This window comes from Hoplias malabaricus, chromosome 9 (assembly GCF_029633855.1).
Source record: "Hoplias malabaricus isolate fHopMal1 chromosome 9, fHopMal1.hap1, whole genome shotgun sequence".
Taxonomy (NCBI): Eukaryota; Metazoa; Chordata; class Actinopteri; order Characiformes; family Erythrinidae; genus Hoplias; species Hoplias malabaricus.
The window spans coordinates 27,033,789-27,058,535 of record NC_089808.1 but is presented as its reverse complement, the minus strand read 5'-3'; the positions used below and the strand labels follow the sequence as shown (position 1 = coordinate 27,058,535).

Below are 24,747 nucleotides of genomic sequence, written 5' to 3'. Positions count from 1 at the left end.
TTCACTTCTGGTCATCTGTTAAAAGTCTCAAAACTCCTCTCTCTTGATCAGTTACATGTTTAGAAGTTATTTCCAACACAAAAATCCCCCTAAGAAGAGGATGTAAATCTACACGTTACGATTTGTTCGTGCTGCTCTATGAACCTCCCTCTGCCGCTGGACTTCAGCTGGAAAACCCGACCCTAACACAAGGGGAAGGCGCCGATGGTTTATGACGTAAGATACCCTGGCTGGCTGTATCCGGCCGTTTGGGATTATTGTGGCTAAATAAAAATGGACTATTTTGCTCATGATTGTATTGTACATAAAAACATAACACGGACAAGTTAATGTACACATTTCACTGCGTATCTCCGGGCGTACTACATCTCCCATGAGTCCGCACCGACCACATCCTCCCACTCTACGTTTAGAAGGAAACGCTTTTTCGCCTCCAACACCATCTGCTGCTGTGGAGCGAACCGTTTATCGCTCTCGAGTATGTTTACATATCCGAAATGTCCTTATCTGCACAGTCAGTGTAATTTGGTTGTAATTAGCATGTCGTTTGTCTTCTAAACGAGTCGTGAGTCAGAGTCTGGAGCCGAAGGCGTGTGGAGACGTTAGAGTTTAAACGGGAAAGTGGGCAGTTCCTTAGAGCACTGTAAGAATGAGGAAACCCGATCAAATGTGCAACTCGGTCTTTAGGTAACGTTACATCTGCAAAACACATTCACTGAGTCAGTCAGTCTGTCAGTCACACGCGCGCGCTGCTGTCTGGATACACCAGGGGATCCTCTGGACAATTCCGCTGAAGAAACCCCTCAGCCTTCTTCCTGCAGCAGATGGCGGACGCTTCGTTGCCCCACGCTAATACGAGTAAGAACAGTTTTTAATGGACATTTTTAAAAGAGACTAAAGCTCGTCATGTCTAAACAGGGCTCTGCGAGAGACTATGTTCAGATAGACTAGGTTCCAGACATCTAAAGTGTATTTACTCTAAACCGCAGGTTACGTGGCCCAGTGTGTGAAGGACAGGCTGCAACACTATTTCAAATATATACTACAGCAATGTGCAGCTTAAAGTTCACCAACCGTCTAGTTTGTCTGATGCTGTTTTATCCCCCTGTCCCACTTCTTATGCCCCCCTTTCGACGCTTTTATATTTTGATGGTCAAGGCCACACGGTTTGCAAGTGTAGTTTCTGAGGTGTACTGGAATGATGTTCTCATATCCCGTCTCTAACCATCTAAAGTGCTATTAAAGGTGCAGTAGGTTCACTTATTTCTTTTTAAAGAGCACAGATTAACTGTAAAAGATAAGGAACCTGATTAAAGTATAGTTATTTTAGCAAAGGCATCAGCATATGTGCTTTATGTGGCTGAGGAAACCAGTTCCTGGATGAAGTAGCAGTCTTTATTGTGGTTTGGCGGCTGGACCTTAGATGCAGAACCTCTGGTGGTTTAGGGGCGATTACACACGGCAAGAGTTCTGAAGTTAACTAGATATATTAAAGCCAAAGTCAAGCCTGTCCAATAGGAGAAGAGCGTAAAGCCACTTCTATTGGACACTCCTCAGCTTTTGGCTTAATTTATCTGGCTGATTGAGAGATCTTGCTTTGTGGTAACACAGACTGGTAATATGGAAATATTGCATGATACACCTTTTAAATTATCCAGAGAGTTTCAAATGTAAGTCAAAATTCTTAACAAAATGCTTGTCAGAGACATCTAACTGGCCTAATTGTCATGCAGATATTGAATAACATGTGGTTAACCTTGTAAAGAGCAATGACCTACATTTGGAATGTATGAATAGTGCTAGCGGCACGGTGGTGCAGCAGGTAGTGTCGCAGTCACACAGCTCCAGGGACCTGGAGGTTGTGGGTTCGAGTCCCGCTCCGGGTGACTGGCTGTGAGGAGTTTGGTGTGTTCTCCCTGTGTCCACGTGGGTTTCCTCCACAGTCCAAAAAACACACTCTGGTAGGTGGATTGGCGACTCAAAAAGTGTTGACCTGAACCCATACTCAAATAAAATAATTGTAACTTTAATTGAATAAATATTCAAGTAGACAATGAAGTATAATACACCACTAGAAGTACAAAAATAGCAGTGCCAAAGCCAATTAAATATAAATTAAAGTTAAAAGCCATTTTGAGAAGAAGTACAAAAACAGCAGCTCAAGACACACGTGCTCATCTGTCATCAGTTTGTTAGTTTCCCTCTTTTCAGTTTGGTTTAAGAATAAGAATAAAATGCTAAAATTCCACATCTGAATAAAGCAGTACATATGCTGTAGATGCTAAAGTAACAGGGGCAGATCACAATGTTTTGTATCACAGGAACTTTTATACAAATTTGAATATTTTAAGGTTCATCAAGTTTTACAAACAGCCTTGTTTACTTCCCTCATTTTCACAATGCCTCTCATCTGTGGTAATAATTTTTTAATCATGTCTTTCACAACCTGCAACGTGAAGTATTTATTTTGTATACATTTTTATATATTAAGTGATCTAATGATGCTACCGGCTGGAAGGGCATGACTTGAGAATTTTCCTTTTTATTAATTGTAATCATTGTACAGGGTTGCATTATGCTATGTCAATGTTTCTGATTAAAGAGACAAAAAAGAACAAAAGATAACATGAATAACAAGTAGAAGGATATGTTGCTGCCCATTTCTGCTCCTTACCAAGTTGCAGCTATTCCTTTGTATTTTAATGAACACAGTGTATCTCACATACAGAGTAGCTCTTTCTCGGCTTGCTTAACTGGACATTGTATTATTATGTAACAAACCAGATCCCTTCAGTGCCCTTGACATGTGTTTCCTGTCTTTATTCCTGTAGAGAAAGAATAGGAGTGGGCCTATGTTTCGTATGGCTTCACCATTATAGTGGTGATTTGGAAGTTAAAGCCTGTCATTTCTATCAATTAAATGTTTTTATGTCATTTATGTGGCATTGAGGCAACTGTTACCTAGAAAGCACAGCTATTCTGCTTAATTACTCCTACACCCAACCCCAGTGAGGAACAGAGAGAGAGAGGGAGAGAAAAACAAATCAACAAATATGTCCTTCTTTTGCGACCATCCACAATATACCTTTTTATGTTTCTAAGACTCACATTTCTTGTGGTTAAAGGGTGTGTTTAGATCTAGTTGAGTATAATTATATATTATATGTTCATATGTTATATTATAAAGACAAATATATGTTTAAAAATTTTCATATTTTTTAGCATCAGCCAGATGGTAGTTTTTAAAGCTTTATAATGCAGCAGTGTTTAGTTTTTCCCTCTAAAAAGTGACTTCTTTCACTTCTTTGACACAATTGATTGGACTCAATTGGACAGATGTTAAAATGTGGCTCTAAGGCTTCTGCTTTGTACCTCAATTGCTGTCCATCCTTATATCAGTCCTTCAGATCTATAAACATTCTTTGTTTCATCTCCACAATCATTCGTCATTTTTGTACCGCCAAAGTAGTGAAGCAGCTGAAGTGTCACAACCATCCTAAGATTAGGATGTTTCTTCTTGTGCATGAAGGTGAATGCAGTGCGTTATCATATGCACACCACTGGTGCTGAATCACAGGGCAGAACTGCACACACGACAGCTTTTTACTACATAGATAAAGCTGTTCCACCTAGTGATAATTAATGGCCTGGGTAAACTTGTTCTTGGGATCTCTCAGCTGTGGTATCTGACGCTTTTGGTAGATTGGTAGGAAAGTCTGCAGCTAGAGGTGGGCAATATGATTATATATATATATATTTATGATTAATTAGGTTAATTAATAACTAATCATGGTTTTCTGAGCAGGTGTTTACCAAAGCATAATTAGCTTTGTTTTATTGCATTTAGTGCAATGCGATATGTGAAACTTTTGAATAAAATTAATTCATAATTTTGATTGTAGTGTTTCACTCAGCATGCGTTTCTGGGAGATAGACGTGTGTGTGTGTGTGTATAAAAATAGCAGTTAGTCAGTGCAGTTACTGTGGAAAATTTATTCATAATTTGTCTTTTCAAATTTCTGTAGTTGTTTCCATTGCAATATTTAGATGAAAGTGGCTTGTGGAGTTTTTGAAAGCAATAACATGGTAAATCATATGCCACATTTCTTGATGATACAGACATGGAATCATACCATTCATCCGTCTCTCCAAAAACGATCAGTACTTTTAGTAAATATGCCCAGTTATAGAACTTTATTACAGCTACTTCAGTCATCCCAGTGTGAGCTTTTTATGGCTGTCTCCCCCTACTGGGTCTCAGTACTAAGTGGGTGTATGACGCATATATTGGTTTCTTAGGTGAATCATAAATTCTGTCCTGTCATTACTCCAGGCGTCACTCCTCCTGTCATTTATTGGTAGACGTGGAAGTGCAGGGAGTGCAAAAACAACATGTAAACATGTGAACAATGCACAGTATTTGTCAAAGTATTTAGTTGTGCTCAGACTAGTCAAGAAGAGCTGACTTGAATAAAATGCTTACAGACTCTTGTTTTGACAGCTATTTACTAGTCTGTTGTGGGAGATTTACTAGTCGGTTTTTTGTTACTGACTAGACTGATGTAATTTCCTCAGCATTAGAAAAGCATAGAACTTTGATACCTATCTCTACCAGAGAGAGAGAGAGTCTGCGTAAAGACGATATGTATTGCCAACACACCAGTTAACATATGCGTGTAGTGCTGAGTTGCAGTCATAGACATGGGCTTACAAAGACCTCATTGTCAATGTGTGGCTGACTGATTGGGTTGTTGGGAGAATGACGCATAGGACAAGTGGTGGAATATAGACGGACAAACCAGACAGCTCCATACTTAGTACCTAGTGCAAAACCTTTTGAACTTTCATAGAAATGACCCGTTATCTGCAGCAGATATCCCTGGGTATTCTGTTAAGAAATTTCCTGGTCCAGGCTGAGTGTGTGTCTTCCTAGGGGTTTATTCATTTATATTTTATGTATTTTGCTTATGTGTGTCTGTGATGACTGCTGCTTCTGGAGAACTGACTAAGTCTATAAGAAAAGAAGAGGCAAGACAGATCAAAAACAAAGCCACAAGACACTGAGAGCTTTGAGTTTAGAAATAGGAATTGGCTTGGCATATCAATAGGATTTGCACGGCTATTCATTTACAACAAGAAGAACAGTTTATTTGTCACTGCATTCATTGAGTTCATCAAGGAAAAAGCTCAGCAAAAGCATGTGCATCGATTTGTTCAGTAAACCTTCTTTGGGTGGCTTAGCTATACCTTTTTATAACTGCACTGTTCTTAAATTAAATGTAAAATTAAAATGCAATGCCATGAAGGTGATATAGCTTTATTGAGTCAATGCCATGTTTTAAAAAAAGAAAAGATAATTGAAAAAGAACATTGTACAGTTATGTTCCTTAACGTAAGATAATGAAAGTGTACCGAATTGACCTGAAGGTTGAAACCCAGTGATTCTAAGAGTGAAAATATTCATTATTGCTTACTGGATCATCATAGAATTTATATGCAGTGAGAGTCAAAGAAGGACAGAGCACTGGGTGGCTCTGACTGGAAAGTCAAGGTATTTCTGTGTCCTGAGTCAGCATAATGTCTGATTCCTTTAACGCTGTTCTAGTCTTCCCCTCCAGTGATAAAACATGATGAGCTCTCAGCCTCTCCCTCTGCTTCTCTGTGTAACACACACACACACACACACACACACACACACACACAATCATTATTACAAAGGTGCGATGTTAAGGAGATTTATTTAACTGTGAGTTAATGTATATAACATAATATAAGAAGGCACATAAAGCTGTTGTGAAGCTGCTTTGTGACATCAGTTGTAAAAAATGCTGTATAAATAAAATTAGATTGGAATTGATTGATTTGGAAAAATGTGAGTGAACAATTACATTTTTAAATATTTCTGTTAAATGATCTTTGCCATTTCTGTCCTGTAACCCCCAAAGAATGTCCTGTTCAACCACCTCTTTGTTTAATCCTAAGTTATATCCCTGTTTCCCACACACACCCATCCTCTTCTGTGTGTGTTGGTAAATTCACTTTGACAGACAACAGTTTTCCTCTTGGAAATGTATTGATGTAATATTCACTGTAATGTGTATATTATTTTACAATGTCTACGCAGTGTGCACTGTGGTTAGGTAATATTTTAAACTAGGCCTGGCTTAATTCAAATGTTAGTAAACAGTGTTTTAAATTTTTGTGTTTGTGTTAACAGCACCCAGATCAGACACGGACCAAAAACACCCAGAGTACATTGCCTTCGTGCTGGTGCCTGTCTTCTTCCTCCTGGGTCTGCTGGGTGTGCTTATTTGCCATGTGCTGAAGAGGAAAGGCTACCGCTGCACCACAAATGCAGAAGAGGAGGATGAACTGGAGGCAGAGGAGGAGAAGAATCTGGAGGATGGAGGTGAGGAAGAGGTGTCTGTGCAGATATTTATGCACAGATTTTATGGAAAATAGAGTAATTCCATGAAATCTAAGAGGAAGAAACAGTCCATTTTGAATTCAGCATTTTAATTTCACATCTATAAACTGGTGCATATGGCTGCCCATTCTCAGTAAAGTGATAACACAGGGCGTTAATACTGCACACAGTGTGGTTGATGTAGGTTGATGTAGAGGTGTAGATGAATAAAAGTTCAGGTTTTGAAGGTGGTTTATTGCACACCGAAGAAGTGGCTAAACCTGATTATTTCTGACATCTGGTTCTGGCTTGGAATATATTTGCCATCACCCTGAAATGGTAATATAACTAGGGTTGCAGAAGCCTTACAAGATGCTATATAGGAAAAATACATATCTACAAAATAGAAGAATAAATAACAAGGTGGCACCGTGGAGCATCAGGTAGTGCACAGCTCCAGGACCCTGGGGTTGTGGGTTCAAGTTCTCCCATTGTCTGCGTGGGTTGCCTCCGGATGCTCCCACGGTTCAAAAGCACACGTTGGTAGGTGGATTGGTGACGTGCACAGTTAGTGTTGACGTGCAACAACTGTACAAGCAGTAGCAAATCAGTTACAGGTTAATGAATTCATTCATTGTAATTCTGTAACAGCTTTGTTCATAGTTCAGGGTCGCATTGTGTCCGGAGCCTACCCGAGGTCATTAGGCACAAGGCAGGATTACAGAAGCAGAAGGGAGAAATGACTGTTGAACAAGCACATTGGGAGAGAATGGCCCCCTATCGTTAATGCTGTTTATTTTTTGTCAGAATGCAGTGCATATGAAAAGTAAATTGTGACAGCCAGTGTAGGCCTGTGTGGTCTGATTCAGAGCAGTTATGGCTCTGGGGGTGAAGCTGTTTTTCTGTCTTGATGCACGGGGCATAAATGCCCTTTTATTATTTGCTGGATGGGGATGTCACAGAGGAGATATTATGAGTGGATGGAGTCTTTGCAAAATCTGGCTGCTTTCCTGAGGAAGTGTGACCTACAGATGTCCTCTACGGCTGGGAGATGTACCCCAGTGTTCTTCTGTGAATTGGAGACGACTCCAGAGAGAGAGAGAGCCTGTGAGTTGAGGTAAAGCTGAAATATAATATAAAGCTGATATACAATATGTTAGAATGCTCTCTGTGGTGCAGCAGATGGTCTCTAGAAGCTGTTGGGGAAAATGGGCTTTCTCCAGCATTCTCAGGAAAGAGAGAAATTGCTGGGGGTTTTTTTGGGTAGTGACATGGTGTTAGTAGACTGTGTGAGGTCCTCTGAAATGTGAAAGCCCAGAACTTAAACCTGGACATCCTCTGCACCCTGTCTCTCTTGGTGTTTTGAGGAACTGGTTTGGAAGCAAGTTCTGTATCTCAGCTCTGTAGGCTATTCCATCTCTGTCTGAAATCAGCACAGTCACTGTTGTGACATCTAGCACCTCTTGTGAAAGTGTTAGTTGCATATGCAGGGTCTCTGTCATGTGTGAAGAGCTTTGCTTGCGCACCTGTGGAGTTCTACTACTCTGAGTTATACTGGATGGCAGGTGGGGAACAAGTCACACTGCTTGGGGAATATCTGACAGGAAGATCAGGTTCCAGTTACACAGTGCGGAGCTGAAGCCTTGTTGCTGAAGTTTGGAGGTGAGCTTGCAGAGGAGTTTGAGCCACACAATTTAAAGCCACATACTTCTACATTCACTGTTCATTTGATCAATTCCAATAACCATAAACGTGCACTTGGTAGTTCTACTATTATAAAGTATAATAATATATGAAGTCCATATATTGCTCTGTGTTTTAATGTGTGATGCGCTGGTACGAATAAATCAAACACAGCAAGACTATTCTCAGCATAATAGTTACACTGAGGTGTATTGAAAACTCTATTTGCACTTGTGTCTAATCCACATTTAACAGGGCAGTACACATTTAAAATGCAACCACCAAGCTCCACATGTTTTTGTCCCTGCCTGCAACCCTGAGAATAATCCACCACCCAAATAACATCTGGTCTCTATTGGTCTTGGACTATTGAAGATCACAGTGAAATGGGGCCAAAGAAGTATGCAGAGCAATATGTGGACGTGGATAACCCTCTATGATTGTAGAACCTGAACTGGAGCTTATAAGGAGAAAAATAAGAGTAGAAACAAGGTGGTAGCATTAATTTAATGGCTGAATGGTGTACACACACAAAAAAAATGTATATAAAGAGAAGTTTTGAAAATAAAAATAATTGATGAAGGCTTTGAAGCTTAAACTATTGTCCCAAACAGATGTTCTGGTTCTGGTTCTAGTGCTAAAAATGTTTCATCACAAAAAAGATTTTCATAAATGAAGTTTTTTTGCACTAAAGACACTAACTTACTAGACTAATGTAGAAAGTCATGAATGTTTGCGTCCAATTCTTGTTCTGTGACAAAAGAAACATTTGGACAAGAAACATGTCTGGAATGATTCACTACCTTCAGCAAAGGAGAAAATTATATAACTTTTATTGTGAATCATGCCTTTTATCTCAACAGGGTGTAGAATTAGTCTAGAATGAAAATCATAGAGGTTTACTGTGTGTTATGAAGATGAACTCCAGTCTACTCATTCACTAAAAACAGCTTTTTTCATTTAGTTTGGTCAGGAAGGGTGGAGTATGATGTGTTAAATGTATTTGTATGTACTAGGAAGCCTGTCTCATCTGTCTGAGACAGTTTTCTTTTCAGGAAATTTATATCACATTACAGAATGTAGCCAATAGATATAAGTCTTGACTATTGTACGGCAGAAAAATGAGAGGCTTTGTTTTCAGTAGTGAAGAAAATGACCTACTGTAACTGGAAACTACCCTTATTTTTGAGTGGGACAGAGTGTGACGCAGTAACCGTCCCTTTTCTTTTTACGTCTTTGTGTTTGATGGTATAACAGGTTCAGCTGCGAGGAATAAGCATCCATTTGGAATACAATGATACAGCATGTCGACACTGTGAACACAATGATTAGTTCTGTGATGTGTAATTGAGTCTAAAGCTTATCAGTCTAGACACAGGACTTTAATGAAGGAAACTGCACCCATACAAAGCAAAGCTGAAACAAACTGCTGTTTTTTGCATATTATAGAAAAAAATATATTAAGATTTGTAACCTGTAACAGGCCTAGGATTCATTCTATGTTTTGTAACAGTATGTAATAGGAATCCTACTGTGTGTGTAAAGAAATATCTGCTCCCTACCAAACCCTCTGTGTCATGACAAATTATGTGTCATTTACACTCAACTATCATTGTATCAAGCATTGGCACCTAATATGGCAATTACCAGTAAACGTAACATGACACTTGTATTACTAAACATAATTGATTATAACAACTCAGCTTGGTTTGTAATGCATTTTAAACACTTCATGAATACATTTTAAATTTGTCTTTTGTATTATTTGTTTGTTTGTTTGTTTGTTTGTGTATGCACTGACAGTTTCACTATGTATTTTAGATGTATCTAGACACTCTTCCTAATTGGAATTTCAGCTACTTTATCCCTTTTCAAAACCAGAATCAGTGTAGTGGGTGTCCCTGCTGTATCTTGACAGTAGCCTGCTGACCAGTAGAGTTTTCAAGCTGTTGGTCAGGCAGCATGCTACAGGTGGTCTCTCACTGCTGACTTTGTCTCTCAGTGAGAATGTGGTCAGGTTGTTGTCTTGAGAGACCCAGGCCCAGACCACATACAGGGCTTGAGTCTGACTTCCAGCTGTCCAGCTTTGTTTAACAGGGTGAGCAGCACTTTGACTACGTGCATCATTACATGAAGACCTTGGCCAGATTGTAACCAGACCTAGTCTTGTTTTGATTAAGAAAGAGAACATGTCAGGTTGAAGAGTTTGTGAGATTTAGAGTCATGGATTATTGCTTTTGTTAAGTTTAATTGTTGTTTTGCTTTACTTTCATAAAAGCATTTATTTGAATGACAGTCGTGGCAGAAAATAATCATAGAATGTTTCAGGTAAATGAAGTATTTCTCTCAGAAAATTATTGCAATTACACGTGTTTGTTATACACTTGTTTATTTCCTTTGTGTGTGTTGGAACAACACAAAAAACAGAGGTGGAAAAATAGATATAATTTCATGCAAAACTCCAAAAATGGACTGAACACAATTATTTTAAAATAACTAATGTTATTCGTATGTATTCTCTGTTTGTTCATTTGTTTGTTTGCTTGTTTTTTGAGCAGATTAACTTTTACTGCTCAGATAAATAGCTTTTTAAAATCTGGCTTTTGGGTGCCTAAAGTCTTTGAACAGCATTGCAGGCCTTAGCTCTGTTTTACAGTTAAAAGATGCTAATAGCTGTCTTAGATATTTTTAAATTATTTTAGTTAATCAGAAAATCCTACACAAATTTACCCCTTTACTATGTTCATATTAAGACATTGGACTTGGATCCAGTGACATTGGATCTTTTATTTTATGACACAAAATATATACATTAGACATCTGTAGCAGGCAAGGACATTCTGACAAATGTGACTTAATTTGATTAACCATATGTAAGGGATTCATTTACATTTATGCATTTGGCAGACGCTTTTATCCAAAGCGACTTACAAAACAGGATCTAACATTCGAAATACAGCACAAATTATACAAAATACCTTACATTAAGTGCAATATGCCAGGAAGTAATAAGTGCATTAAAGAAAGACATTCAGTGTAAAAGATACTCTCGGAAGAGCTGGGTTCACTGTATGATTCACTGTACAGTTAAACTTTAGTCCAATCCACTGTGCATGTGTGTGTTCTGTGAAAGTAATGTAGTGGAATGACCTGCAATTCTTCAATGTACATCAAAGCTTTTACTCAGTCTCAACAACAACCTTGTAAAGTCATATTTATTCACGCAATGACAGAACACTTGGGTATACCTCTTTTTTTCATAACTTCAGCATCAGTTAACAATATATAAATTATGATAAAACATACACTTTTTGAAAACACAGAAGCAGATAAATTGCTATTATAAATATATTCACTCTTGTCAGTACACTTTGGGGTGACCCTGATAATTGGCCCTGTGCTAATCTGTTAATGCTGCTGTGACACACCTATTTTGCAATGTCCTAGTCAAAGAAATGACTAGTGTTCTAGCTTGGATATGTAATAAGGCAATATACTAGTCACAATTCAGTGATTAGAATATTATGCTGTACAACAAATTTCAGACATTTATTGGCAAGCATCAAACGGAGGAATAATGTCAACAAACTTTAACAATGACTAGTTAATTGAGTTTACTGAGCAATTCCTAGAAATCTTACTATTGTACAGATAGCTTGACTACTCCAGCCTGTCTGGCTTGTTCTTCATGCTACAGCTGACGAAGGGTTCAGCACAGCAAACATTTTTTCTCAGGTTGGATCATCACTGGGATGACGTAAGAACATGGGTGGAGAGTTCATTTGTGTGTCTGAGTGTACATGAAGCAATGCATATGAGTCGTTACCTGATTTTGTCATGGAAAGCAAAAAGGGCAAGATACATCAGTGCTGAGTAACCTAATATGTGACAAAGACATTTATATCAAACTGCTCAACAGGTGACTCTCATAATCCCTGAATCACAGCTCTGTTTTGTCACAGAAGAGTTCAGAAACTATTGCAGTGTATACAGCAATAAAGGCAGTGTTAATATAAACATTTATTCAGTGTTTACCAACCTACAAAATTATTTACGACTTTTAAAATTTCATCACACCTGCAAAACCATTGATCATGTTTAACGTCTCTGTCTCTCTTTTTTCTTTTACCTCTCTCTACCCTCCCTGTTGCCCTAATACCTGCCCCTCCCACCCCTCTAGACCTGAACGACACCTACAGTGAGGGCAACACGGACACTGTGGGACAGATCGTTCACTACATCATGAAAAATGAAGGTAGGCGTGTGTGAATGAATGAGAGCATGTTGCAATGAATCAGGCTGTTGTTCTACAGCTACGTCAGTGGTGGAGGCTGGACCATTAGAGATTCTGTACATGGGATAGAGCTCATTTAACTAAGCTATAAGCTTAAATCAGTGGTTCTCAAACTTTTGAATTCAAGTACCACCCATTATCAAAACAAAACCTCTAAGTACTCCCTATGAGTCTCACCACAGAAACGTGTGCCTTTGGCTCCAGCGGCATATGCATGTTTTTGTTGTTTGTTTGGTTTTTTGTTGTTTTTTAAACTTGAAATTTGCATGCATAACACCAAATTATTCTAAAATAATGACTAAAAATGATATATAACTAAGCCTAAACTGAAGGTTTTAAACACTGTTATACATTTGAAACCAGAGCATTTATGGGAAATAAGTGTTTGGAAAGAAATAAAAACAAGAAGAAGTCAACTTTAAATCAGTTATGTGCTTTAATAGGCTATAGGTGAAAAGAAGGTGCGGCACTGTTAAAAAGTGTTTTAAGACTGTAATGATGCGAAAACGGCCATATTGTCTTCCTCCAGCTGAGCGATTTCTTCTATTTTTGTCTCTACATGTACAAAATTTTTGCTTTGTTTCTCTCTATATTTGCCGGTAGAATTAGTCCTTCTTGGCTCCATAATATTTCTCAGGCTTGGTCTCAGCTTGTTTTTCTTGTTTCCACTTTGCCCTAATTGCTCACGTCTGTCTCTAACCTTTGCCTACGTCCAGTAAGCAGCTGAAACTGGGCTTTCTTTACACAGAGTTCTCAAAAAACTGTGGGAGCACGTTTTTGCCCCCCTATTCCCATTATGTAATTTACACATGAAAACTTCAGGTTTTTAAATATGAATAAATTCCTTAATTAAGTAGTACATTTTAAAGCTTATTTTGCTACTTCATGTACCACCAGTGGTATGCAATCCACAGTTTGAGAAACACTGTCCTAGATCATATGGATTTGTTAAATAAAGCGCACTATTGATTTAACAAATCCATATGATCTAGGACAGTGTTTAATAAGGTATTTTTAATAGGTAACATTAGGTAACATTTGATACTGAATTATAACCTTAAAATAGTATGGGATTGCCACAAGGAGAGATTTGGAAAAGGGTTAAACCAACAAGTTCACATACAAAAATATGCAATTATTTGTACAACAGAATGTGTCTTCCACATTTAACTCATCCTGGGGAGCAGTGGAGTGATTAGACGACTTGCTCAAGGGCATCTCAGCTGTGTACTGAGAGAGGAGTACAGTAAAGTTTATTCCCATAGTCCCCAATTTTTCTCCCAGTCGTGGGAATCAATTCAGCAACCTTCCAGTTCTTTTTCTTTAACCATTGGGACATGGCTGCCACATCCAAATAAACAGCTTTTTAAATCTATTTTTCTCAGGTGCCAAAACCTTTGTACTGTAGTGTATATTGTACATCATGAAATTCTATCACGTATAATTCTTACAATATTGCTCATGCCTATAAATGACGATAAATGATTAGATAAATAATATATTGTCAAATTATTAGCATCCAAGGAATGCACGAAGGAATTTGTTCAGTAATTCACTATTGTTGATCATTACGAGTTAAGTCTAAATGTGATGAAGCATGAACAGTTCTCAGCTGATCCTAAGCACAGTGAATCACAGCCAGAGCAATGTGGGAAACACAAGAACCCCATGTGAGTAAGTTTTTCTGTGTGTGACCTGCTTTGACATCAGCCTGTTTGAGTGTGTCCTAAAACTCCCTAAACTTTCCTAAAACGTCCTTGCCCAGAGGTCAGCATTTCAGAGAAGCAAAGCATTAAACCCACTGAAACCAAGGTTGAATGTCAAACTCCAGCTTCCTCCACAGCCGATGAAAACAACTTCTGCCTGTATACAGTGTAGAAAGTAAAAAAAAAAAAAAAAAGGCAAAAGTCAAAATTATTGAAAAGGATGTGACATGATTCAAGATTCAAAGTAGCTTTATTGACTTGACAGTTATGAGAACAATACTGCCATAGCCGTTGTTTGATGGCATTTGTTACATTGCTATTGTTTTTGTCATTACAAATAACTTAATTACCGAGTTATGGTGAATGATAGTAGTGTGCATATTGTAAAACATTTTCAGTGGGTTCATGGGTTCAAGAACAGTAACTAGATCATTATTTGTCTGTAACATAATGGTAAATTCTAAATTTTGATGTGTGTTAAGTGAGAGGTGACCGTGTGGTAATCTCCACAATATAGGACGTATACATGGCATAAACAGACTATACACAACGTAAACTAGTTTTACTTGGTTTGTATTTATCTGTTAATGTGAAGAGAAACTGAAGTTAGTCAGTTGCATATGTTTCACAATAACTGTATTACTTAGAAGTGTTTATGAAGTCTTCCTGCTCATGTATTTGCCATTTCCGGTGAAATGTACTGTGACTAATGTATGTGGTGTTTTTGGTCATTATCAGCTTAAGGATAGATTCTGTTTGGATGTTCAATGTAATATTGATGATCTATTTGGGCACTCCACATCATGTTACCCAACTAATAATCTAGGTTACCACACACTTACCGCATTAATACCTAGAACTTGGACACTATTGGACACAATGTATTGTCCAGAAACTCTGGCTATATTTATTTGTAGTGGAAAAAAGTTTTTACAGAAACCCCTTTACTACAATAATACATATTTTTTGCCCTTTGTGTTGGAACATATGCAAACAAAAAATAACATCATAAAACTTCTGGAAAACTTACATTAATTGGCTGTAATGTTTCACCTGTAAATTTCTCACTAGAAATTGCTGTGTATGTCCAAATCTCAAATAGACCTTTAATATAAATACACTGATGTTCACACAACATGGGTAATGTCCTGTAATATTACAACATTCACAAGATGGATGATTTTTCTAGGATTTTATGTATGTATGTTTCAGCTGTGGACTGGCATCTCCTTACATCTCACCTCACCTTATGCATGACTTCTAAACCTTTGAGACCAGAAAGATGTCATTAGCCTTGGACAGGGAATGAGTTTATGGCCAGTCTTTGCGTGCCAGCTTCAGACACACAATTTCGATTTTTTTTTTCACATCCTCGTCCAGTTTCTCTTCTACATAATTGACCCGAAACTCCCATATATTTTCCTGCTTACATGTAATACCCTTTGACAAAGGCCTATTTTGGTTTAATCACTGGCTTTGCTGAATATAAACACACTTAAGAATTTGCCAGGGTCCTGCTGGCATGAGTAATGACATTCTTCTGGGTGAACAAAAGGAAATGAAAGTGTTGTGAAAGATGGGTCACACTTTTTCGCTTTGGTTGCTCAATTACCATGCTATTTACATTATCTCAAGATGGATTCATAAGAGATGTTTGTTATTATTAGTATTATTTTTAACTCTCCCAGTTGTCCATATTTTTTAATCTGAAATATAATCCTCAGTTTAAACTGTAAAAAAAAAAGCCCTTTCCCCTTTTCATGCTATAAAAATCTCGCTGCTTTTTGTGACACTGGTGTAAAAATCCTAGTCTTAACAGCAGAAAAGACCCCACACTCCTCATGTAACTATAAATGGACTTATTGGTGTAGAAATATTAAATAACTGAAGGCTTTAATTGCAATACAGTTTATGAATCAGCAACACCATTTTATCATTAAATGTTGCTTTTTTTGTTTTGGATCATGTTACTTTCCCAAGTCGAGTTAAAAGTGGACAAGCAGTTCTTAGTCAAATGTACCTTAAATGTTTACAAGTGGTAAAAGACAAATAAAAATAAGCTCTCTCTCTCTCTCTCTCTCTCTCTCTCTCTCCCTCTCTCTCCTCAGCTAACACAGATGCTTTGAAGGCCATGGTGATGGAGAACAGCATAGATTCAGATGGGTAAGATTTCAGCATTGCTGCCATACAGTACCATGTAAACAACTCTGGCCTGCTTACTTGTAGTAATGAACAAAACAGGAGTCTTTGGAATAAATCTGTGTATTGTTACATTTTGGATACATCCCCATTTACAAGGTAATGTAACTAATATTACCACAAGGAGGCAGTATACGCTTTAGGATAACGACAGCTTACAAGGAAGCAGAACCTTTGTGTGTCTCTGATTTTGCACCATCAAGATAAATAAGGGCTTTATAAGTAACTCAGAAAGGATTAAAAATATGTTTACTCAGTTAGTACTCACACATCTTTGCATCTGAATGTGGGATTTGTTAATGCAGACACATACATTTATTTTGAATTCCTTTCAATCATGAGTGAGATTTGAGCTGTGTCACTATTGGTAAATAATTCTGGAATGCTGTTTCTTCTTTCAGTTGCTAATTTAGACAGAACTAGCTCATCCTTGTGTATTTTCAATAAAGTCATCATGACCTGTGATGTCTTTCAAATCCTTGTGTTATACGTTCCTTTCATTTCAGTCTGGAACTGAACTGTCCCTTCATACGGCCTTAACGACTTCTATTGACAGCCTCCCAAACAAATGCTGAGAAAAAACAAATTCTGTTCCATCCTTAGATCTTTCAACCTTGATATTTTCAGCCATATATTTTTCAATAGGCCTTTGGGCTCCATGTGAGTGGGCCCATGCGACAAGGTCTTCTTTTCTTGACTTCCAGTCACAAAGAAAGCACAAAAGTGAGCCTGTGTGTCCTTGAGGACAGAAGTGAATACAGGTGTATGTGAGAGTAGTGGAAGGGAAGGAATCTAAGAGCTGAAAGAGAAAAGGAAAGAGAAATACTAGATAGGAATGAGGAACATCTTGTAAAGAATCTGAAAAAGAGAGACAGTGTTAAATAGAAATTCCAGCAACTTATCAATCCGTGTTTCTTAACAGTGATCGTGAAAGGAGCCAAGAGCTGTGAGATCTGTAACATAAGAGTTATTTTATTTACAGTCCAAAATGACCATTAATACCACTTCTGAAATGCTACCCCACACTAAGGTTTCCAGAAAATCATTTCCAGAAAAATAATCTTTCAATTTTACCACTATTTATTCATTATGAAACATAATTAATTTAATAAATCTCTGTTAAAACAAAGGTTCATGACATGGAAACAGGTTTTTAAATTTCATTTGAACAGAATATTTATATTATTTGGTGATTCTTCAAAGGTTCCTCACTGTGGCACATTTAATTTAAATAAAATGGTTCCATTGAAAGCATCACATACTAAACATTAAACATGCCATTGCTCCAAAGGAAGTTTTTCACATTTCAACAAATAGTAGGGAAGATGAATCCCATCAGACTAGAGATTAATTATGAATCCAGTGTGAAGCAATGAGAGAGAAAATGAACAATTGGCAGAGAAAGATTGAGCAGGCATGGAAGAGCGAAAGGCACAGATTAGCTGTAGGATGGAGGTTTTGAGATGGTGACGCCGGGCAGGCCTCTCTCATTTCCTGACCGCATTTTGGCGGGGAGCCAGAGAAACACTTAGAGTGGTAGCAGGGTGGAGTCATGGAGCCATGGCCAGATGGAGGCGGGGAAACATGTGGGACTAGAGGTGATTGATGGGTCAGAGAGAGATGTAAGTTGTTGGGTTTTTCTGGATGCTTTACATGACACAAAGGGCAAGACCTGCTATTTATTTCAAGGAAGAAGTGTAGATTAAGATGGTCCCAAATATATTTATAGCATTAGACAAGGCTGAAATGTATCTCTTTCTTATTCTCCAACTCCTGTTGAGTTGTGGGGTGGCAATTTAAATAAGAAGCTGATTTCAGCTTCATAAGTATTTTCAAAGAGCCAGATTAATTGTGAACAATATTGGAAAAATTACAGTAAAAATAAAATATATTACAGAAAAAACAAAGCCCTGTAGACAGTTTTATGTGAGTTATGTGTCTCAAGGCTGTTCTTTTTTTTTATTTTTTTATTTTTTTATTATTTTTTTTTTTTTGTATGTCTTACACCCTCTGGAACTTCACCTATCAGTGCTTACTGTTGTGCAAGTGTGTGGGGGAGTGAGCTTTATGGTTCTCTAGCTCTCTCTTGCTTTTTTTTTTTTTCCTCTGTCTGCTTTTGTCCTGCCTCACCCCTACTGTAGATGGCTATTTATTCAGCGTCTTCTTGAGCTAAATTAGCAAGGAAGACCCATTACACGCGCGCACACACACACACACACACACACGCATGCAGCAGTGTCCTATGGTGTAATGGAGCACACAGTGCTTTCCTCAAATAGTAGCACAGCACAGCATCTCCTCTTAACCCTTAGCGATGGATGCAAGCAGAGGCTGTAGAGGCTCCAATAGAAATTCATGTTGTGCTCCAATGTCCAACACAAAGGTCAAACACTGGTATTAATGCAGTACAGGGCATATTTAAAAAAAGTAAAGATCCTTCAGTAACCAATGTGTCATCAGCTGAGATACGTTTTCTTTAAATAAATGTAAATGAATGAGCCAAAGCACTTAATGCTGAGATTGTTATGTTCTATTTGTGATTGTTTTTGCTTGTTTTTCTTCAACACATTCTTGTTTATGTTTGCTATATTACTTCAGGGCTCCAGTGACTCCCACCTCTCCCACCATACCCGCATCCCCCGTGTCTCCCGGGGCTCCTCCCTCAGCAGCGAAACACACCTGCAACCACCTGCACACCATCGGCGGAATCGGGGGGCACAAGAACATCTGTAACCGCTGCAACCAGAAGAAATGGCCGCTTATGAGACGTGGCTCCAACAGGAAGATGGAACGCCGCAGCCATGTGGGAGAGGTCACCGTTCTGTCAGTTGGCAGGTGTGTGTGTGTGTGTGACAGGATGAATGAGGGTGTGTTTGCGGAAGAACTAACGTGTGGGGGATTGTGTGTTATCCCTGAGCTGGGGTTTTGAATACTAAGTGAGTTGTTTCAGATTTGGCCATTCAGGTGAATGAGGGTGGATGTCAGGGTCATGCTCACCTGAACGTGGAAATTTATTCCCTTTATTTGATTACCATCCTGGGGTGTGTGTTTGAGGAGCTTTGTGTGGAGATTTAGGGGTGGGCGATATGATGATATTGTAGACGATATGTTATTGCGATAAATGACCTTACAATCACTTTGCTAAATTTGTTGCTGATTTTCTCAGTACATAGAGTCAACAGGAAGTGGAAATCTCGTTTTATTTCCTTAATGCTGTTGGAAACAGTACTATTTTGGGGGAAGTGATGTGTGTGAAATAATTTTATCCATTGAGATTTGATTAAAAAGTGAAAAGTTGGCGTTTTCAAAAATGTTTGAACCAGTTCTTTTGATTGTTTTTAAAACTTAGAAAGTGTTAGTTTAGTTTAGTCCTATGTTTCTTAAATTCAGAAAAGGCACCAACTGTGTACATTGCTCTGTGGGATTGCCATATCTGTCAAATACATTGTTCATATGAGTCCCATTTCATGTTCAATTCGATTTTTGAATCAGTTTGGTGTGAAATGTCTCAATCAAATGGGGATTGTTCATTTATTTTTCTTCAATTTGTAAATTACCATGTCCCTGGGCTTGTAGCAGTAGTATTTTAGAGACAGGTGTCATGATTATTTATAGCAAAGGATCGTATACACTTTGACTCTAAAGCCGTTTATCATTATATTGGCTGCAAACTAATGTTTCCTGATTGGTTGAGATGTGTGAGTGTATCACCCACCCCTTAGCAAGGTATTTAAAAACAGGTTCATGCAAATAATTGTATCTCCATGAGCAGTGTGTTTGTGTATCGTATGCTACTGATAGTTTATTGACACGTCTTATCATTACTGAATTTTAAATTACTGTTACGGAAAAGATTTTCAGTGCAAGAAAATGTGCCTAAAAATGACACGCGATGCCAAGCACTGACTGGAGAAGTATAAAACTTGGAGTTGCATTCTCTGGAACATTGGAGGTCCTTAATGAGTTGTGATCCAAAACTAGTTATTCAGCATCTGTACCTGGTGTCTGTAATGTTCTTGTGGTTAAATCCTCACAGAAATGTTCCATGTATTTTAAAGTCTTCCTAGAAATGTAGGGGACAAAGGGGTCCTGGTAATGCCCTTAATTTCAGAAGAAAATTTCATGGGCATAACATTCCTGTGTGTGTGTGTGTGTGTGTGTGTGTGTGTGTGTGTGTGTGTGTGTGTGTGTGAGAGAGTGAGAGAGAGAGTGAGAGAGAGAGTGAGAGAGAGAGTGAGAGAGAGAGTGAGAGAGAGAGTGAGAGAGAGAGTGAGAGAGAGTGTGTGAGAGAGTGAGAGAGAGTGTGTGAGAGAGAGAGAGAGGGTGGGGTGTGTCCAGAGAGAATATGTCTAGTCTAGGCTATCAATTATGATTGTGTGTCCTCAGCTGGAGAATATGTGCTTTGAATGTTAATTGAGCATCTCCCATTTGTCCATTTAGATGAATGAGAGTTTATATCAGTCACACCAGGCTTGATTGTGTGGGTGTAGGTGGGCAAGTGCATGTGTACATCCAAATTAATTCCCTGATTACTAATTATGAAGTGTGTGTGTGTCTGCCTGTGTAACTGTAAAGCGCTTATGGTCATGTTATTGTGTGTTAATAGATTTCAGAATATTATAGAAGTATCTCATGGCTTTGAAAGAATGCTTACATTTTTTTCCTCATAATTTTAATGGAGTAGATCAGTGGTCACCAACCTTCTAACTGGAGGTGCATTTTTCTGCAAAGCTTAGCTCCAATCTGCATCCAGCATTCCACATCTTTACCTGAAACAAATGTACCTGATCCAGGCAATCAATACCTTCTAAAGAAGTCCATTAGCTAAAGCAGGTGTGGCAGGAGGTCTCCAGGCCTAGGGTTTATGACCATTTTAGTCATTGTAGTCAAAATCATTCTTACATTTCCTATGAAATGCCCCATTTAAGACAATATATTGTGTCAGAATCGTTCACATAAAGGAACAAGACCGAAGCTATTAATGCCTCCCCGCAGAAAGTTATTACACAATATAATTATGAATACTTTTAACTGATGCCTGAAACATGGTTTTAAGACCTGAATCTAAGAAGGTTATTCAATAAATCAGGGGTGCCCAACTCCAGTCCTGGAGGGCCGGTATCCAGCAAAGTTTGGTGATTGCTCTGCTAAAACACACCCCTTAAACCTGGCAATTAACAGATGAGTTGACTCAGGTGTGTGTGAGCAGAGGTATAACCAAAATTTGCTGGATACCAGCCCTCCAGGACTGGAGTTGGGCACCCCTGCAATAAATGATTGTGCACACACTGCCTGATCCCAGAGATATTGTTTTTGCAATAAGATTTTTACCTTGAATGTATCTTAAAAACATATTCATGGCTAGGAAATACATGTAGTGTGCTACGAGGCAAAAGTAGTACTCAATATGTAGGTTTTTATTAAACGGTAATGTTAGTTTGCATTGATGCTGTGGCCTCTGTTTTCCATGCCAACCTGAGTCCGTACATTTCTCTAAAATTAACCATGTCACATCAAACCCCTCAGGTTTCGAGTGACAAAGAGTGACCCGAGGCAGCAGCAAGTGAGACGCACTCTTCTGATCACCGAGCCCAACGGGAGTGTGCCTGCATCACCTGCCAAAACAGATGCCACCCCACTGAGCAGCAACACACCCTCACAGCCTCAGGTGAGCTCCACAGGGGACACTGCTAGTCTGTGTTGTGCTGAAGAGCCTAGATCTGTGGGGTGAAACCTAGTGCTTTAAATGTTCCGCAGATTGTTCATGCTTGATCAGTTTATTTAAACGAAGTAAACTCTTAAATATGCTAAAATGTATATCATAAAGTGTTAATTAAAATAAGAACCCAGAGCCACAGTTATTAGCTGTTGCCATATTGTTAGTTTTATTTCAGGACGTATTCCAAAATATATTACTATGATTACATGTTATTGACATTGTGATTTTTAGGGGTTTGTTTTTTGGTCACATTACGTTCCTTGAGATTTGTTTGTGGTGGCCTGGTATGTAGAGATAGGAGTTGTGGGTTCATATGGCAGGTTTTTTATAATGTTAGTTTGATTCCAAAGTTTTAATCAACGCTGCAGGTGTGTCTGATAAACTGTCAGTCTTTGTAAGAGCATGGAGAAGAATGTTTGTGTTTTGATTTATGAATGAACGAATGAATGAGTCATTTATGTTTGGATGTGCCTTACTTCACAGTGAATGCGAGTACATCTATCAGAGTGTAATAATTTACTCTTGGCTTTCTTTAGGATGAGGGGGATGATAAAAAGTGACCAAACTGAAGTAGTGGCATCCGCTTTAAGTGCAGACAACAGAATTTTAAATCAGTTTTAAGCCCAAAAGAACACTGTTGTGGCAGCAGAGAGGGACAGACCGATCAGCTGTGGAAAGGCATCAGAAGATTCAGAAGAGGAAGACAGGTAAAAGATGGTGCAAATGTGGATAAAGAAGCCTTTAAATTGAACAGTCTTGTGTCACTGGGCTGTAGTTTTGTTCCATCACCATGCCAATGCGCCACACACATCATCCAGTATGGCATCATTTTTATGGGGGTCACTGGTTAGTCTGTGGCCAAACAAGTCATGTGATTCATCACATTTGTCATGTGACACAATGGGCTACTTCAGGGAAGCTGGAAATTGTTTGCCTTTTGGTTACTGTGATGAAAATAAGAATAGAAAAAGAAAACTTAAGAAACAATATTGGAAGCCACCACATAAGATTATTGCTATTCCACTTGTGTTTGTCGTAATTTTGTCTTCATTAGACCAAACTCTTTCTGCCTTAAAAAATTTAGTTGGATAATTTAATAATCCTTCATCTAAAGCCAATTAACATGAAGGTATTATAATACGGCTTGGTTTCCTGAAGAGGGATTAAGCCAAGGCCAAGACTACATTTTCCTATCAGTGTATAACTCCATAGAGAATGAGTAGACCTAATCCAGGTCTAGGAAACTGAGCCTATATCTGACAAGTAATATCCTCTATTTAGGACATAAACAGTACTGCAGTGTAATTAATATCTAATAAAGTGTAACTAGGAATCCATATATTTTTTAAAAATTCAAAAACCCTCAATATATCTTTTAAAAAGCCATGTGTGTGTGTGTGTGTGTATAAGATGTCATTGCATAAATAATGTGTAGCTAATTTTGTGTAAAATATCAGCATTGAGCACAAAGTGACCTATCTAGTGTCCTTTTTAAATGAGATTCCTTGAACTCATTGGCTCTGCACTACAATACCCACAAAGCTTTGCAACCTGCACTCCTGCTACTCCAATATGAGCACGCCTTGCTTCCTAACAGAGTAAATGTACTAAATATCTTGAGCTAATAATATATCTAATGAAAATAATGTTTAAATTCAAAATGTGTGTCTGTATACACACTAAACTATAGTAGACCAGCTATTCTTTGTTGTTGCTCATAAAATAAAGTGTATCCTCAGAAAGAAGTGGCCTTGCTTCAGCAGCTGGCAATGAGACAAGGATTTTCAGGCAAAGGACTTATTACTATTTAGCCAAAATAATTTGCCAACTATTTATTATATAAACTGTACAGTTAAAATAAAATGTCCTTTTTTATAGCAATATAGTTATGATGCTCAGAAATAGTGGATTATTTTTTTTATTATTATTCATAGTCTGTTTTCTCCAATGTTATGGAATTATGTGGCATAATATTTCAGTAAATGCAGACATATACCGCCAAAGCACATACTCAGATTTGATTTAAAGTTGTTTCACCCCATAAAACAGGTATTGTTCCTAATAACTTTTTTGAAGGCATTTAGTATTAAAGCCAGTGAGAACACACCACATGTTCACTGTTGGTTGTTCAGCCATGGTAGCATGGTTTGGGGTGAAGACTCACTTTCCTCCTTTAAAGACACATATATAAAGAAGACAATGAAATGTAATGACATTTTAAAATTGTTTAAATAAATTCACTATGTCTAGGAAAAGATTTGAAACAAAAGTCATGAAATGTCAAAACACTAATAAAATTATTTTACATTGTTTAAAAAGGCCACATTATAGCATGTTGTGTTTTAATGGGAAATTTTGTATCTACAATTTATACATTAAAAGTATTAAAAGATGTGTGAGATGGTCTCTCATTGTGTCTCACTCTGTCTCTTTTTAAACTCCCAACTTTCCATTATTTGTTTCATTCAATATGGCACTGTTTTTTTTTTTTTTTCCCCTTTTCTTCTTGGGCACCAGGAATGCTGGTCCAGCTGGCTAATGGACTGGGCATTATAGGTAATAAATGACTGCTGTCTGTTAATGGGTCACCAGAGTGACCTCAGAAATGAGCTCATTTAAAAAAGAAATTCCAACATCAAAATGGCTTTCTTCTCCAAACCATTAACCCTCTATATTTGTACTTTAAGGAACCTGGGTTCATGAGTTCTCATCTGAAACATCATGGATGACGGTATTTTTA

General features: G+C 38.0%; 1 protein-coding gene across 1 annotated transcript; it reads left to right on the top strand.

Annotated features, from left to right (window-relative positions):
- Nucleotides 1–423: 423 nt before the first annotated feature.
- rell1 (RELT like 1) lies at nucleotides 424–24,399 on the top strand. The gene is made up of 7 exons (XM_066681250.1): nucleotides 424–858; nucleotides 6,218–6,409; nucleotides 12,270–12,344; nucleotides 16,198–16,252; nucleotides 18,887–19,123; nucleotides 21,815–21,956; nucleotides 22,544–24,399. Exons 1-7 carry the CDS (start codon nucleotides 825–827, stop codon nucleotides 22,565–22,567), a joined length of 759 nt encoding a protein of 252 aa, XP_066537347.1. The 5' UTR covers nucleotides 424–824; the 3' UTR covers nucleotides 22,568–24,399.
- Nucleotides 24,400–24,747: the final 348 nt, after the last annotated feature.